General features: G+C 53.1%; 1 protein-coding gene across 1 annotated transcript; it reads left to right on the top strand.

The window, feature by feature from the left end:
• The first annotated feature begins 91 nt into the window (after window positions 1–91).
• On the top strand, window positions 92–6,602 carry LOC150044110 (cytochrome P450 1A2-like). Its single transcript, XM_090321791.1, has 7 exons — window positions 92–130; window positions 1,456–2,295; window positions 2,971–3,088; window positions 3,405–3,494; window positions 4,147–4,270; window positions 5,317–5,403; window positions 6,048–6,602. Exons 2-7 carry the CDS (start codon window positions 1,465–1,467, stop codon window positions 6,340–6,342), a joined length of 1,545 nt encoding a protein of 514 aa, XP_090177917.1. The 5' UTR covers window positions 92–130; window positions 1,456–1,464; the 3' UTR covers window positions 6,343–6,602.
• Window positions 6,603–16,201: the final 9,599 nt, after the last annotated feature.

Here is a 16,201-nt window from a genome sequence, read left to right as displayed (position 1 = left end):
AACCTCAGCTGACCACAAAGCTGGGCCAATCAGGAAGGGGTTTGAATTTATAAAAGGCCTCCCCATCCAGGGGCCAGAAATCCAGGACCAACTCACAGCCCTGCAGATCTCTGGCACCTGTCCCCAACAGGTACCTTTCTAGACCTGCTCTTCTGTCCCCAGACTTCCTGCTTATACCCTGGGAGCTAAGAAAGATGGAAGGATTGGGGGTGGAGGGGCCACTGACTTCTCATCCTTTGCTCAGCATCTCTAGCTTTAGTTGAGCAATTTCAACTAAGCAGGCACTCTGTCTCTCTCTCTCTCTCCCTCCCTCCCTTCCTCCCTCCCTCCCTCTGTCCCTCCTCCCCTCCACCTTCTCTCTTTGTGCCTATCCTAGGGATTGAACTCTGGGCTGGACACTGCTGTCCCTGAGCATTTCTGCTCAAGGCTAGCACTCTTCCACTTTGGGACACAGCTCCACTTTTTGGGTTTTTCGTGGGTCATTGAAGGTAAGTCTCACAGACTTTAGTGCCCAAGTTGGCTTTCAACCAGGATCCTCAGATCTCAGGCTCCTGAACAGTGGTAGAGTGCTCGCCTAGCGTGCACGAAGCCCTAAGTTCGATTCCTCAGTACCACATCCATAGAAAAGGCAGAAAGTGGTGCTGTGGCTCAGGTGGTAGAACTCTAGCCTTGAGAAAACCCAAGGACAGTGCTCAGGCCCTGAGTTCAAGCTCCAGGACGAGAAAAAGAGGGGGGGGAGAGCTGGGTGAGGTGGCTCACACCTGTAATCCTAGCTACTCAGGAGGCTGAGATCTGAGGATTGTGGTTCAAAACCAGCCTAGGCACTAAAGAACATGAGACTCATCTCCAATTAATCACTAGAAAATGGGAAGTGGTGCTGTGGCTCAAGGAGTAGGGTGGCAGCCTTGAGCTGAAGAGTTCAGGGACAATGCCCAGGTCCAGAGTCCAAGCTCCACAACCAACAAAAAAAGAAAGAAAGAAAGAGGCTCATAACAGTGCCTAGGCCCTGAGTTCAAATCCTACAACTGACCAAAAGAAAAATCCATGAGACTTTTATTTCCAATGAACCACCCAGAAGCCAGAAGTCGAGCTGTGGTTCTAGTGATAGACTTCCAACCCCAAGCATGGACAGCATCCAGGCCCTGAGTTCAAGACCTACTGCTGGCACAAAACACACAAACAAGCCATCACTTGCTTCCACTCAAGCTTCAGAATTAGAAACCAGGGAGGTTATCTGGGAAGGGCAGCCAGGACTAGCAGGGGGGAGGGAGAGGGAATGGGGGGGGCTCGGATGTTCAAGTTGGGGTCTCCCCAATCCCACTTCCAGCTTTCAGATGGTGTGAGTTCTAGTGCAAGACTTGCCAGAGCCCAGGGTAGAGTTCTGAATGGCTGTCAGTGCTTAGTGAATGAGTGAATGAATGATGTCTCCTCCTCCTTCTCTGCCCCAATCTGCAGCAGCACCGAATGGCCCAGATGCAGGGCCTTTCCTTCTCAGCCACTGAGCTGCTCGTGGCAGCCGCCGTCTTCAGCCTGGTCTTCTGGGTGATCAGAAGAGCCTCAAAATCTCAAGTCCCCAAAGGCCTGAAGAGTCCCCCGGGGCCCTGGGGGTGGCCCCTGATCGGGCACGTGCTGTCCCTGGGGAAGGACCCCCACCTGTCGCTGGCCAGGCTGAGCCAGCAGTATGGCGACGTCCTGGAGATTCGCCTGGGCTCCACGCCCGTGGTGGTGCTGAGCGGCCTGGACACCATCCGCCAGGCCCTGGTGAAGCAAGGCGACGATTTCAAGGGCCGACCCGACCTGTACAGCTTTACCCTCATCACTAACGGGAAGAGCATGACCTTTAACCCCGACTGTGGCCCTGTGTGGGCCGCCCGGCGGCGCCTGGCCCAGGATGCCCTGAAGAGCTTCTCCATCGCTGCAGACCCAGCCACCATGGCCTCTTGCTATCTGGAGGAACACGCCAGCAGACAGGCCCAGGGCCTCGCCGAAGCCTTCCGGAAGCTCACGGCAGAATCCGGGTGCTTTGATCCCTACGAGCATGTGGTGCGATCTGTGGGCAAGGTCATCAGTGCCATTTGCTTTGGGAAGGACTTCCCCCAGAGCGGCGAGCTGGTCAGTCTGCTGACCAGCAGCCAGGACTTCACCAACGGGGCCTCTTCCGGGAACGTCGTGGATTTCTTCCCCCTCCTCCGCTTCCTGCCCAACCCCTCCCTGCAGAAGTTTAAAAACTTCAACAACAAGTTTGCCTCCTTTCTACAGAAAACAATCCAAGACCATTACCAGGACTTTGACAAAGTGAGCCTGGGCCACGGCAGGTGATAAAGGAGGTGGCCACCGAGCCTACTGTGTGTGTGGGGAGGGTGGGGGATTAAGATGTCCACACAACTTGCTACTCTAGAGGCTGAGATCTGAGGATTGGGGTTCAAAGCCAACCCCTGGCAAGAAAGTCTGTGAGACTCTCATCTCCAGTGAACCACCAGAAAACCAGAAATGGCACTGTGGCTCAAAGTGGTAGAGTGCTAGCCTCGAGCTGAAGAGCTCAGGGACGGCGCCCAGGCCCTGAGTTCAAGCCGCAGGACCAACCAGATAAATAAATAAGGATTATGGTGTGTTTCTGCCAGGGAGAGACAGGGCCTTTATCCTGCAAGAACCCGAGCCCCAGTGTGGGGCTAATCCCCAACCCCGGGTCACCTTTCCTTCCTGGATCCACACAGGACTTCTTCCTCTTAGGGAAACTGGACCCCCAGGGTCTGGGGGGGGCAGGCAGGAAGGGGGGAAGGTCAGCAGGGCAAGACATGAAACACGATGCCCTACCTAAGGCTGTGGTGTGCCAGCCTCCTCTGCCAGTCCACTGCCCGTGAGTCAGGGGCAGGGGAGTGGGCTCTGAGGGCGCCAAGCTTGGTGGGCCAGGGCAAGGCAGACGCCGTCACCAGATCATGGTGTGGGTATGCGAACACTTATCCTCCACAGAACAACGTCCGGGATGTCACGAGCTCGCTGTTGAAGCATGCGGAGGAGTCTACGGCCAGTGGCATCTCTATCCCCCAGGAGAAGATCGTCAACATAGTCAATGACATCTTTGGAGCTGGTAGGAGTCAGTTCCCACCCCCCACCCCCACCCCGCACCCCTCCAATCACAGCACTCCCCCCCCCCCGCCCAGCCATCCCCCCCACCCCCCTCCACTCACAGCCGATCTCATGCAAGGTGCTATGGTTGAGTGCTAGCCTTGAGCAAAAAGAAGCTCAAGGACCGTGCCACAGGCCCCGAGTTCAAGCCCCAGGACTGGCACCACTAACTAAACCGATGAGAGATAATGCATGTCGCATTCACTGCTGGGCTCTGGTCAGTGATGGCGTCCTTGCTCCTGTCTTTCTTTCTCCTCCACCCCATCCATGCTGACCAGGGTTCGAAACCATCACTACAGCCATTTCCTGGAGCCTCATGTACCTGGTGACCAGGCCTGATGTCCAGAAAAAGATCCACAAGGAGCTGGGTAAGTGGTGTCTCCCGTTCTCGAACCAGGAAAGCCAGAGACCTTGGAACCCCAGGTCATTGGTTCAGTGCAGGAAAACCTGTCATGGGTGCCTGCTATGTCCTGGACACATGCTGCCACCGTCCCCATTTTTACCCGTTTTGTTTTGGTGCCGATCCTGGGGTTTGAACTCAAGGCCTGGGTGCTATCTCAGCTCTTTCACTCAAGGTTAGCGCTCTACCACTTTGCACCAAAGTGTTCTAGTGGCTCACACCTGTCACCCTAGCTACTCAGGAGGCTGAGATCTGAGAATCGAGGTTCAAAGCCAGCCTGGACAGGAAAGTCCCCAAGAGACTCTAACGAATCACTTCAAAAACTGGAAGTGGGGCTGTGGCTCAAAGTGGCAGAGCTCTAGCCTTGAGCGCGGAGCAGCTCAGGGACAGTGCAAAGGCCCTGAGTTCAAATTCTACAACTGACAAAAAAAAAAAAGTCTCATGGACTTGTGTGCCTGGCTGGCTTTGAATCTCGATGCCAGGCGTGAGCCACAGTGCCCAGGCTGTTTGTTTGCTTCTGAGGGGGGGTTGGCACGTGTGAGGGCATAGCTCCACAGAGAGTGAGGTGAGACACAAGGAGCACTGAGAGAGATCCTGTCAACCGTCCTGTGTGCTTGCAGATGCGGTGGTGGGCAGAGAGAGGCTTCCCCAGCTCTCTGACAGACCCCAGCTGCCCTACCTGGAGGCTTTCATCCTGGAAGTGTTCAGACACAGCTCCTTTGTCCCCTTCACCATCCCACACAGGTGCCTGCTCTGTCCCCTCTGTGTTCCTGTGTGTGTGTGTGTGTGTGTGTGTGTGTGTGTGTGTGTGTGTGTCCTGGGGCTAGAACTCAGGGCCTGAGCACTGTCCCTGATCTTTTTTTCACTCAAGGCTGGCGCTTTACCACTTGAGCCACAGCTCCACTCCCAGCTTTTTGCTGGTTCATTGAGATAAGAGTCTTGGGGGGAGCCTGGGAGTGTGACCTAGTACTAGAGGGCTTGCCTAGCATGTACAAAGACCCAGGTTCCATTCTTCAGTACCACATATATAGAAAAGCTGGACATGGTGCCATGGCTCAAGTGGTAGAGTGCTAGCCTTGAGAAAGCCCAAGGACAATGTTCAGGCCCTGAGTTCAGTCCCCAGGATTAGCATTTAAAAAAAAAAAAGAATCTCAGAGGACTTTCCTGCCCAAGCTGGCCTCCAACCAACGACCCTCAGATCCCAGCCTCCTGAACAGCAAAGATTTACAGGTGTGAGCACTGGTGCCCGACTTTGCTGTTGGATCTTCTGCCTAGAACTTCTAGGCCCTCAGAATCTAACCCTTCTCAAACAAATCCTGGCACACTCCCATTCCCCCAGAGTTTTGTTTGTTTGCTTGTTTGTTTTGGTTTCATCCATCTGGCCACAGCTTCACCCTTGGATGTCCTTGACTTTGCATTAGTCAACATTGACTTCTGCCTGCACGCTGACCCAGGTCGTCCTGGAATAATAAAGCTCAAAACCCCCAGTGGTGCTGGGGCTTGTTACGGGCTAGAGCCCCAGGAGCAGCATACAATTAATTAATTGACTAATTAATTCATGATTCCAGGCTGGGCAGGCCCTGGTGATCTACCTGCTCCTTGCAGGCCCAGGGCCCAGCTGGGCCCCCGTCCAGTGGGCACATGCCGACCAGAGGCCGAGGAAAGGGCTCCATCGTTGCCCTCTTCCCCGGGTAGGGAAGACTGGGGTGGGAAGATACTAGGGTGCCATGGAGTGGGGAGCACCTAGCTTTTCCATCCCTCCAGCCTGACAGACTCTTTCCCTTCCTCAGGACAATCAGGGACACCACGCTGAACGGATTCTTCATTCCCAAAGAGCGCTGCATCTTCATAAACCAGTGGCAAGTCAACCATGACCAGTGAGTACACGGCACGCATGCGCGCTCCCACCCCTTGGCCCAGTGGGTACACGGCACGCATGCGCGTTCCAGAGTCCAGGCAGACCCCTTGGCCCACACGGGTGGCCCACGCCGGGCATCCCAGCCACTCAGGAGGCTGAGGATCAGGGTTGGAAGCCAGCCCTGGCCAGAAAGTCTGTGAGATTCTCATCTCCAATGAAACTGCAGAAAAAGCTGGAAGTGACACCATGGCTCAAGTGGTAGAGCACTAGTCTTGAGCGAAAAAAGCCAAGGCGGGCGGTCGTGAGCTCAAGCCCTAGTATTAGCTTCATAACATAGATATATAATATTAAACAATGTGTGATGATGACACGTAACGTAATTATGCTATATAATACATGATAGAGCAAAAGAAGCTCAGGGACAGTAGTGTCCCAGGGCCTGAGTTCAAGCCCCAGGCCTGGCAACGCACACACACATGCACATGCATGCACACGCACACACACACACACACACACACACACACCTATATATTATATAACATTTTATATAACATGTGCATATGGTACATCACGGATACTAAAACACACATACACAGACGTTCTATGGTTCTTAGCAAAAGTCAGAACCTTCCCCCACTCCAGCCAGCTCATCTCCTCTTGCAGGAAGACATGGGGGGACCCCTTTGAGTTCCGTCCAGAGCGCTTCCTCACTGATGGCCAGGCGACCTTGAACAAGACCCTGAGTGAGAAGGTCATGTTGTTTGGCCTGGGCAAGCGCCGGTGCATTGGGGAGATTCCCGCCAAGTGGGAGATGTTTCTCTACGTGTCCACGCTCCTGCACCAGCTGGAGTTCAGCCTGACACCCGGCGTGGAGCCCGACTTCACCCCCATCTATGGACTCACCATGAAGTATGCCCACTGCCCACACTTCCGGGCACAGCCCCGCTCGGCCAACTGAAGGAAGACCCCCAGGCTAAGAGGGGGTGCCCCTGGGGCTTGGGTTGCATCGCCTAGTAGTTGATTTTATTGAGATATGCTGCTTTGCCCACAGATCTCATCTCTTGCAGCATCTCCCAGAACCCCCCAGGCTTGTTAGCATTGTCCCCATTTATCTGTCACCCCCAGCTATGTATTTACTTCCTGTCTTACAGCCATTGCCTGTGGTAAAGAATTCTACACACTGGAATGGTACAACACGCAGTATGAGCTTGGCTTGTTTCCCTAGCATAATGCTTTCAAAGTTTGTTCCTTTGGTATCTGGTGTCACCAGGGGTAGGGTGGTTGCCTTGAGCTGAAGAGCTCAGGGACAGAGTTCAAGCCCCACAAAAAACATAAACAACAAAACAAAACAAAAGCCCTACTCTCCTTTGGCTTTTTTTTTTTTTCTCAAGGCTGGAGCTCTGCCACTTGAGCCACAGCTCCACTTCTAGCTTATAGGTAGCTAATTGGAGATAAGACTGTCTTGGGTTTTCTTGCCCAGGCTAGCTTTGAAATGCAGTCCTCAGGCCAGGAGTTTGGCCTAGTGGTAGAGTGCTTGCCTAGCATTCACAAAGACCCGGGTTCGATTCCTAGGTATCACATACATAGGGAAAAAAATGCCAGAAGTGGTGCTGAGGCTCAAGTGGTAGAGCTCTAGCCTTGAGAAAGTCCAAGGACAGTGCTCAGGCCCTGAGCTCAAGCCCAGGACTGGCACACACACAAAAAAGGAATGCAGTCCTCAAATCTCAGCCACCTGAGTAGCTAGTTTTGGAGATGGGAGTTTAGTGGACTTTTCTGGCTGATTAGCCCATGGGCTATGATTCTCTGGATCTCTTCCTGCGTAACTAGGATTACAGGTGTGAGCTAGGAGTGTGGCTAGGGGACTATTTGTGTGTGTGTGTGTGTGACACCAGACCTGAGGCTTGAACTCAAGGCCTGGCCACTATCCTTGATCCTTGAGCTCTTTTTTTTTTTTCTTCCACTCCTGGAGCTTGAGCTCAGGTCCTGAGCACTGTCCTTGGACTTTCTCAAGGCTAGAGCTCTACCACTTGAGCCACAGCACCACTTCCGGCTTTTTCTATAAATGTGGTACCGAGAAATAGAACCAGGGTCTTCATGCATGCTAGGCAAGCGCTCTACCACTAGGCCAAGCTGTGAGTTTCAGCTCCAGTACGCACACACACAATTCTGGGAAAGGTATTCCCAGGTTCTCAGGGCTGGGGTGGGGGTGGGGGAAGCAGCATGCCTACAGTTGTATACAAACATACCAGCACCCACTTCCTCCCATTCCACTCTGACCCAAAGCTGGAGGTGGTGGGGTGATGCTAGCGTGCCAGGGAACAATGAAGCTCTTGGAAGGAAGTTCTCCTCCCAGTGGGCCAGGCACCCCTCCCGCTTCCACCAACCCTGGGCCCCAGGCAGCCAGCAGCTCTGCCCAAGGGGGAGATCTCTAGTGCTAACGCCAACTGTCAGATTAGGCTCTCACTAAGGGGCTGAGGGGTGGCTCACCCCATCATTTCTGGCTACTCAGGAGGTCAAGATCTGAGGATTGTGGTTCAAAGCCAGCCCAGGCAGGAACATTTCCAGGAGACTCTTATCTCCAATTAACCACTTAAAGACTGGAAGTGGCTCTGTGGCTCAAATGGTAGAGTGCCAGCCTTGAAGGAAAGAGCTCAGGGACAGCGCCCAGGCCCTGAGTTTCAGCCTTACTGCTCCTCCCCCACCCAATCTTTCTGACTTGAGCTACTCGTTTTCCTCACTGTGTACCCTTAAAACTCTGGGCCGAGGCTTGGCCCTCGCCGCCCATGGAAGAGGCATCTCCAGGTTCAGATCTCCTGCCCTCCATGGGACCAGAGAAGTGGAGGAGGGGAGGGCGCCCCTGCCAGCTGCGTCCCCACGCCACCTCCACCTGGCAGGAACGCCACTCTGACAGATGACAGGCACACCTGCATACCTGGCTGGCAAGCTCATCCACCCCAGCTCATTCCCAGGGCCTCCTGCACACCTGGCCACACGTGGCATCTACCTCTGCAGTATGCACGCATGCGTGTCCTTCCCGCCCCACTGGTATATACTCTTGCTTTGTGTGTGCTGGGCTTGGGGCTTAAACTCAGGGCCTGGGAGATTTCCTTTGGCTTTTTCCACCCAAAGCTGGAGCTCTACTACTTGAGCCACAGCTCCACTTCTAGCTTCCCCCACCTACCCCGGTTTATTTGGAGATACAGGTCTCTTAGACTTTCCTGCCCATGCTGGCTTCAAACCACAGTCCTCAGATCTCAGCCTCCTGAGAAGCTAGAATTGCAGGCATCGCACCAGTTTCACTACATTAAACCTGCTCAAATTTACTCTGATTTTAGTACATCATCTGTTTCCTGCTAGACGAGCCCTTGAGTGGTACCCAGACCAAAGGTTCATTTCCTCAATATGCAAAGAGTTACACACACACACACACACACACACACACACGCACGCACGCACATGCACACGCACACAAACCAGGCTTTGGTAGCTAACACCTGAAATCCTATTAGGAATGTGTGATCTGAGATCGAGGCTGGAAGCCCATCTGGGAATCAGAGAAATCCTTATCTCCAATTAACCAGCAAAAAGCTGGAAGTAGAGCTGTGGCTCAAATGGTTGAACGCCAGCCTCGAGTGGAAAAGCTAAGGGACCAGCAACCAGGCCCTGAATTCAAGCCCCAGTACACACACACACACACACACACACACACACACACACACACACACACACACGCACAGAGTAAACATGCAAATAAATATGCAGGGTGGAAGATGTGGCTCAGTAGTGGAGTTCTTATCTGATATTCACAAAGCTCAAGGTTCAATCCCCAGCCCTGCACAAATACATTAAAGATGAATATAAAATTACAAATGGCATTAAATGCTATTGAGAAGTGACAAAGCTGGGCTGAGCACTGATTGTCACCAGTCTTCCAGCCATACTGGAGGTAGAGACTTGATAGGATGCCAGTACCTGGAAAAAGGTATGAGACCCTATTCAAAAGAATGGCAAAAGCAGGGCCGGGAGCGTGGCTTTGTGGAAGAATGCTTGCCCAGCATGCACGAAGCCCTGGGTTCAAGTCCTTGGTACCATATATACAGAAAAAGCTAGAAGAGGTACTGTAGCTCAAGTGGTGGAGCGCTAGCCTTAAGAAATCTCAAGAACAGTGCCCAGACCCTGAGTTCAAGACCCAGGACCATCCCAACAACAGCAACAACAAATAATAATAATAAAGCTGGAAGTGAAAGTGTAGATCAAGTAGGAGTTCCAGCCTTGAACACAAAAGCTCAGGGACAGTGCTCAGACCTTCAGTTCAAGCCCCATGACTAACCAAAAAAAAAAAAAACCAACCCAAAACACCCTAAAACAAAATCAGGTGCTGCAGTGCAGGGGTGGGGACAGCTTGTGTCCCACTGGACAGGGAGAAGACCTATCTGCCCCCCCTCTTCCAGTCCCAGCCTTTCTTCTGCCCAGGTCGCCCCCATCCTCTTATGGTTGAAGCCTGCCCTCCACCGCCCCCGTGTGGTAATTTGGAGAAATGCAGGACCCAGCCCCAAATAGAAGGGAGGTAAATTTATTTATCCTAATTTGTTTTTGAGGGAGGGTCATGGGGCTTGAACTCTGGGCCTGGACACTGTCCCTGAGCTCTTCAGCTCAAGGCTACCACCGTACCCCTTGAGCCTCACTTCTCATTTTCTAGTGATTAATTGGAGATAAGAGTCTCTTGAACTTTAGTGCCTGGGCTGGCTTTGAACTGTGATCCTCAGATCTCAGCCTCCTGAGTAGCTAGGATTACAGGCGTGAGTTATCGTGCCCGGCTATTTATCTTAATTTTTATCTTAATTTTTCTTTTATTTATTTTTGCCAGGCTTGAGGCTTGAACGCAGGGCCTGGGCACCATCCCTGAGCTTCTTTTTCTCAAGGGTAGCACTCTACCACAGTGCCTTCTGGTTTCATCTATTAATGTGCTATTGAGGAATCAAACCCAGGGCTTCATGCATGCTAGCACTCTACCACCAAGCCACATGCCCAGCCCTGAAGGTAAGACTTTTAAGGGCTTTCTTTCCTTCCCAGATTGGCTTCAAACCATGATCCTCAGATCTCAGCCTCCTGAGCAGCTCGAGTTGGCCTGGTTTTCTAAGATTCAAACACCACACAAACAGGGGCCAGGAGTGTGGTCTAACGGTAGAGTGCTTGCCTAGCATGCATAAAGTCCTGGGTTCCATTCCTCAGTACCACAAATGCAGAAAAAGCCGGAAGTGGTGATATCGACTCAAGTGGCAGAACTCTAGCACTGTCCAAAGACAGTGCTCAGGCCCTGAGTTCAAGCCCCAGGACTGGAAAGAAAAAAAAAAAACAAAACAACAGAGCACCAGGGCAGGTGCTCACGGTTTCTCGGTGTTTTTCCTTGCAAGCACTGCTTGTGCTTTGTGCTTCCTGTGTGGGTGGATTGTCATGCAGTGGGGGAGGGGGGGGTCCTCACAGCATGACACCGCCTGTCATTTGAAGATTCTGATCTGACCCCAGGCCTGCTGGGAGTGTGTGTGTGTGTGTGTGTGTGTGTGTGTGTGTGTGTGTGCACATCTGCCCATTCTGGGGCTTGATCTCAAGCCTGGCAGCTGTCTCTTAGCTCTATTCTATCATAGGAGCCACACCTCCACTTCTGGGGGTTTCTCTTAGATTTGTCTGCCTGGACTGCCTCTGAGCAGCAATCCTCCCGTCCCAGCCTCCCGAGAAGCTAGAATGACAAGCATAAGCCTCCTGAAGTCAGATGTTTGAGCCTCCCTTCCAGGCCGGCCTCCCCTCCAACCTCTTCCCATCCAATCAGACCCCACTGCCTACATCCGGCAGATGGCCCTGCGCCCCTGGCTCTTGCATGCCAGATCGAGGGTGGACAGGCAGAGGGCACGTCTCCCTTCCCCAAACTTCACAGTCCTTCCCTGCCCAGCAAACCTAATGCCTGGGACCCAGGCTGCAGCCCAGGAACTGGCCCAAGAGAGACGGCTCAGGCTGTGGGGAGGTTTTTTTCTGCAAATCAGCCTTAGCAAACCGATAAGATCTAGAAGCTTCTGTCTTCTTTGAAGGGCAATGATGAAACGAGAGTTCATAGACACACCCAACATACGCTCACGGCAGCCCGTGCCATGCACGAGATCAGCCTTCTTGTTCCCCTTGCCGGTCCAGCTGCCTGTATGGTGGTTAGCGGTCCTGTGCCCGTCTGCTGCCTGCTGTCCTTTGTCCTCCCTCCCCCACCCCACACACTTAGGATCCTTCCAGAAAAGTCCTTCCGGAAGCAGCCAGGGCCCCTGGTGATTTCCGGAAGGGCGGATGGCTGCCACTCGGTGAACAGATGACCAGCCAGGCCATGCTTTCCGGAAGGGCCTTTCAGCTGGCCAGGGCACTGTGCTGCCACCCACCCGGGCCACCAGGGGGCACCGCTCACCCTCACATCCGACCTGACCGGCCGGGCTGGGACACTGGACACCCACAGTGGCTCACACCTGTCATCCTGGCCACTCAGGAGGCTGACATGAGCTCAGGGACAACACCCAGGCCCTGAGTTCAAGCCCCAAGATTGGCACCAAAGAGAAAGAAATAAAAAAGAAAGAAAGAAGGAGAGAAAGAAACTGAAAAAAAACAAACAAACAAACAAACAACAGAAGAGAAAACCAGCGCAGGGAGAGGACAGATGGCAGTTGGCTGAGGAAGCAGAGGCCTTTCCCGTGTGGTTTGAACAGGATGCAGCCTCAGTGTGTGTGTGTATGTGCCACTTTCCTCTCCGTGCCTGCTGCCTCTTGCCACGGTGCAGCCTGGTACCGCGGGCTGAGGGGCTGAGGTCTCAACGTCTGAGGTCTCAACGTCAATCCTTCACTCAAGAGGCTGAGAGCTGAGGATCGGAGGTTCAAAGCCAGCCCAGGCAGGAAAGCTCGTGAGACGCTCATCTCCAAAGAACCATCAGACAACCGGAAGTGGAGCCTGTGACTCAAACGGAAGAGCTCGGGGACAGTGTCCAGGCACTGAGTTCAAGCCCCAGGACTGGCACACAAAAAAAAAAAAAATGGGAAAAGGAAAAAAAAAAAAAAACAGAAATGCTGAATCCCTGGCCTTTCTCCCTTAGGGGTCCTTTTCTACGAATCTCATAACTCTTTGGGACCCAACAGCAGGGAAGTGGGGACTCACATGTGACCCCCAAATCCAAGCCCTTTCCCCCTTGGTCCCTCCACAGTCCTGGTGGCTCCTGGCTGTCCCCTTAGGGCCACCCAGGGAAGTCAGGCCAAGACAGGTGAACTAAGGTACCACCCATGGCTGGGGGGGGGGTAAGGCCTGTTCCCTCCCCAGTGTGACCCCAGCACCTGTCCCCAGGGAAATACAAGGGGACTTTGCTGAAAAATCAGCCTCAGATCTTGACTTCCTGTTTTCTGCCCCGGGGGCCTGCCCGGAGCAGCGGAGTGTCAAACTGCAGTTTCTCTAAATTGTCATCTCACACCCAAAGTGAGGGGGGGAGGCCCAGGGGAAGAGAGAGGTACCCCCCACCTGGCCAGGGAACTTGGGGGCCCACAGCTCTCCCAAAGGTGCTTTAGAGCCCTGGAATGTGCCTGGCTTTGGAGATCCAGCCTGGGTCTCTTCTCCCCACGCCATTCTTCCCTACATTCAGGGACCAGCAGGCCGGCCTGGGAAAGCTGTGGCTTTTTATTTTCATTTACTGTGGGTTCTGGGGCTTCAGCTCAAGGCTTGGGTGCTGTCCCTGAGGCTCTCCACGCACCCCCAGCAAGCCTACACCTTCCTCACCCCCTCTCAAGGCGAGTGCTCTGCCACTTGAGCCACAGATCCACTTCTGGCTTTTTGGTGGTTCACTGGAGGTAAGAATCTCTGGGATTTATCTGCCCAGGCTGGCTTTGAACCATGATCCTCAGATCTCAGCCTCCTGAGTAGCCGGGATGACAGATGTGAGCCACTGGAGCCCAGCCTGGTCACCTCCTGGTCTCGTCTTCCCAGCCAAGACCCCTACTGCCTCTAGGGAGAGTTCAGCACATGCCCCCCACCAACAGCCAGGCATGGAGGGGCTACACCGAGACCCCCCCAACCTCCCCCCCACCCCAGCACCCCTTTACCCCTCCAGTCCTGGGGCTGGGAATGGCAGCACAGACCTGGACTCCTGGCTACTCTGAAGACAGAGAAAGGCTGTGCCTAGGTTCAAGACTGCATCTTAGCCGGGCGTTTGGCCTAGTGGTAGAGTGCCGCCTAGAATGGATGAAGACCCGGGTTCAATTCCCCAGTCCCACATATATACAAAAAAAAGAAGCCAGAAGTGGTGGTAGAGCTCTAGCCTTGAGAAAGCCCAAGGACAGTGCTCAGAGCCTGAGTTCAAGCCCCAGGATTGGAAAAAAAAAGTCTGAGGGGGAGAGGCTCAGTGGCAAAACACCTTCCCAGCCAGCCTGAAACACCCAATATCACGGAAAAATAAAAGTAAAAAGAGCCAGGCTGGGAATGTGGCGTGGCTTAGGGGTAGAGTGCTTGCATGAAGTCCTGGGTTCCAGTCCTCAGTACCACATACAAAGAAATAGCCAGAAGTGGGGCTGTGGCTCAAGTGGTAGAGTATTAGCCTTGAGCAAAAGAAGGTCAGAAGCAGTGCACAAGCTTTGAGTTCAAGCCCCATGACTGGCAAGATAAACAAATACATAATAAAAAGAGCCAACCAAGTACCAGTGACTCACACCTGACATCCCAGCTACTCAGGAGGTTGAGATCCGAGGATCAAAGTTTAAAGCCAGCCTAGAAAGTCAGTGACACACACACAAAAAAATGCTGGAAATGGAGCTGTGGCTCAAGTGGTAGAGTGCTAGACTTGAGCCAGAACACAAGGCCCTGAGTTCAAGCCCCAGTACTGGTACCCCCCCCCCCTGAAAAGAAGAAGAAGGAGGCGGAGGAGGAGGAAGAAGAGGAGGAGGAGGAGGAGGAGGAGGAGGAGGAGGAGAGGAAGAATTACTTTATTTTCAGTCTGAGAAGAGGTGGAGCCTGGATTCAAATTCTGGTTTTATTTGACTCCAAAGTTCACATGTGGCAGCCCTACCCACCCAGGGAAAAAGACGTGAAGGTTGACGACAACACAGACAACAGAGATGGTTTCACCAAACCCCCCACTCTGACAGCCCAGGCAGGAAAGAGAATGTCAGTTCCTCCCTTCCAGAAGCTTCTACTGGGGTTGCCCATCAGCCCATCCTCCCTCCCCTTGTAAGAGGGGGAGGGGAGGTTATCTTTCCATCTTGACTTCAACAGAGGGAGGTAACCTAGCCCGGCTCAGTGGTGAAATGTGTCCGAAACTCATCTCTCCATGCAGACATTGTGCTGAGACTCAGGTAATTAGCCCAAAGCCACACAGCCCAGCCCAGATTTGAACCTGAAATCTGAAACCCAAATCCTACTCGCTCTACCCTCACTTTTTTTTTTTTCCCCATCATGTCACACATGTGTGCGTGTGGCGCTGGAGTTTGGACTGAGGATTTTCTGCTTGCTAGGCAAACAGGCAATGTGTGCTTTTGTTATTTTTTGGCTAAGGCCTCCAGTTTTTGCCTGAGCCCAGCCTTGACCCAGGTTTTTCTGTCTGTGCCTCTTTTAGCTTGATAGCAGGGTACACCCCCTTTCCCCCCAGTTGACTGGTTGACTATTTGCCTGGGGTTCTCCTAGCCATCTCCAACTCCCAGGAAGCTGGGATTACAGGCATGCACCATGGCATTAGGCCCATTTGTGTGTGTGTGTGGGGGGGTGTGCCAGTACTAGGGTTTGAACTGGGGTTCATTCAAAGTCTGAGGCTCTACCACTTTGAGCCACACAGCTCCACTTCCGGCTTTTGGGGGGTTTACTGGAGATGAGTCTCACTGATTTCCCTGCCCAGGCTGGCTTCAAATCACAATCCTCAGATCCCAGCCTACTGAGTAGCTGTGATGGCACTGGTCAAAGCCACCCCGCTGCTGTTTCAACTAACAGACAGTGACCCAGGCAGGAAGCGGAATCCTCATTAACAATGAAATATAATAACAGGCCCTGGTTAATTGAAGACTCCACACGTGGCAACCACTGCACAGTAAGCACTGAAAACCACTTGACTCATTTCCTCTAAGCCAAACTCAGTGATAAGTTGGTGCTATCCTTTTCCTCCATTTTATCAAATGGAGACAAGGTCACTCAGAGAAATCAGGTAAGGAGTCGAAGGTCACACAGTAACTGACAACTTCCTCCAGGATGAAAAAAAAAGGAATGTCCTGGCCAGTCCCTGGAGGCAGGAACCCACCTTCCACCCCCTCCACCCTATGTGACTCTTTTTTTTTTTTGCCAGTCCTGGGGTTTGAACTCAGGGCCTGAGCACTGTCCTTGGGCTTTCTCAAGGCTGGAGCTCTACCACTTGAGCCTCAGCACCACTTCTGGCTTTTTTTTTCTATGTATGTGGTACCGAGGAATCGAACCCGGGTCTTCATGCATGCTAGGCAAGCACTTTAACTACTAGGCCACATTCCCGGCTGCACATGTGACTATTTATCATCCCTGCAGCCCCCCAGATCTTATTAACCCCCCTCCAGCTCTGTATGGTTTCCAATGGACCTTGAACAAATGTCTCCACTGCGACCAGTCAGATCTCCAGCGCTGTCCACTGGCTGCCCTCTCACTAGAGCTGGGCAACAATGACGGGCCGGCAATAATGCAGGTCTGCCCCGGGGCTTGTGAGCAAGGCTTGGAAATGGTTGTGAGTGAGTGGTGAATGCTCACAGCAGAATGGAGTTCCACAGCCCTGAGGGGCGGTCCCCAGGCCTCCAGACTTCCAC

The sequence above is a fragment of the Megascapheus bottae genome, chromosome 30, assembly GCF_031878675.1.
Source record: "Megascapheus bottae isolate mThoBot1 chromosome 30, mThoBot2.hap1, whole genome shotgun sequence".
NCBI classification, from domain to species: Eukaryota; Metazoa; Chordata; class Mammalia; order Rodentia; family Geomyidae; genus Megascapheus; species Megascapheus bottae.
The sequence above is the reverse complement of the archived record's forward strand: the minus strand, read 5'-3'. Positions and strand labels throughout refer to the sequence as shown.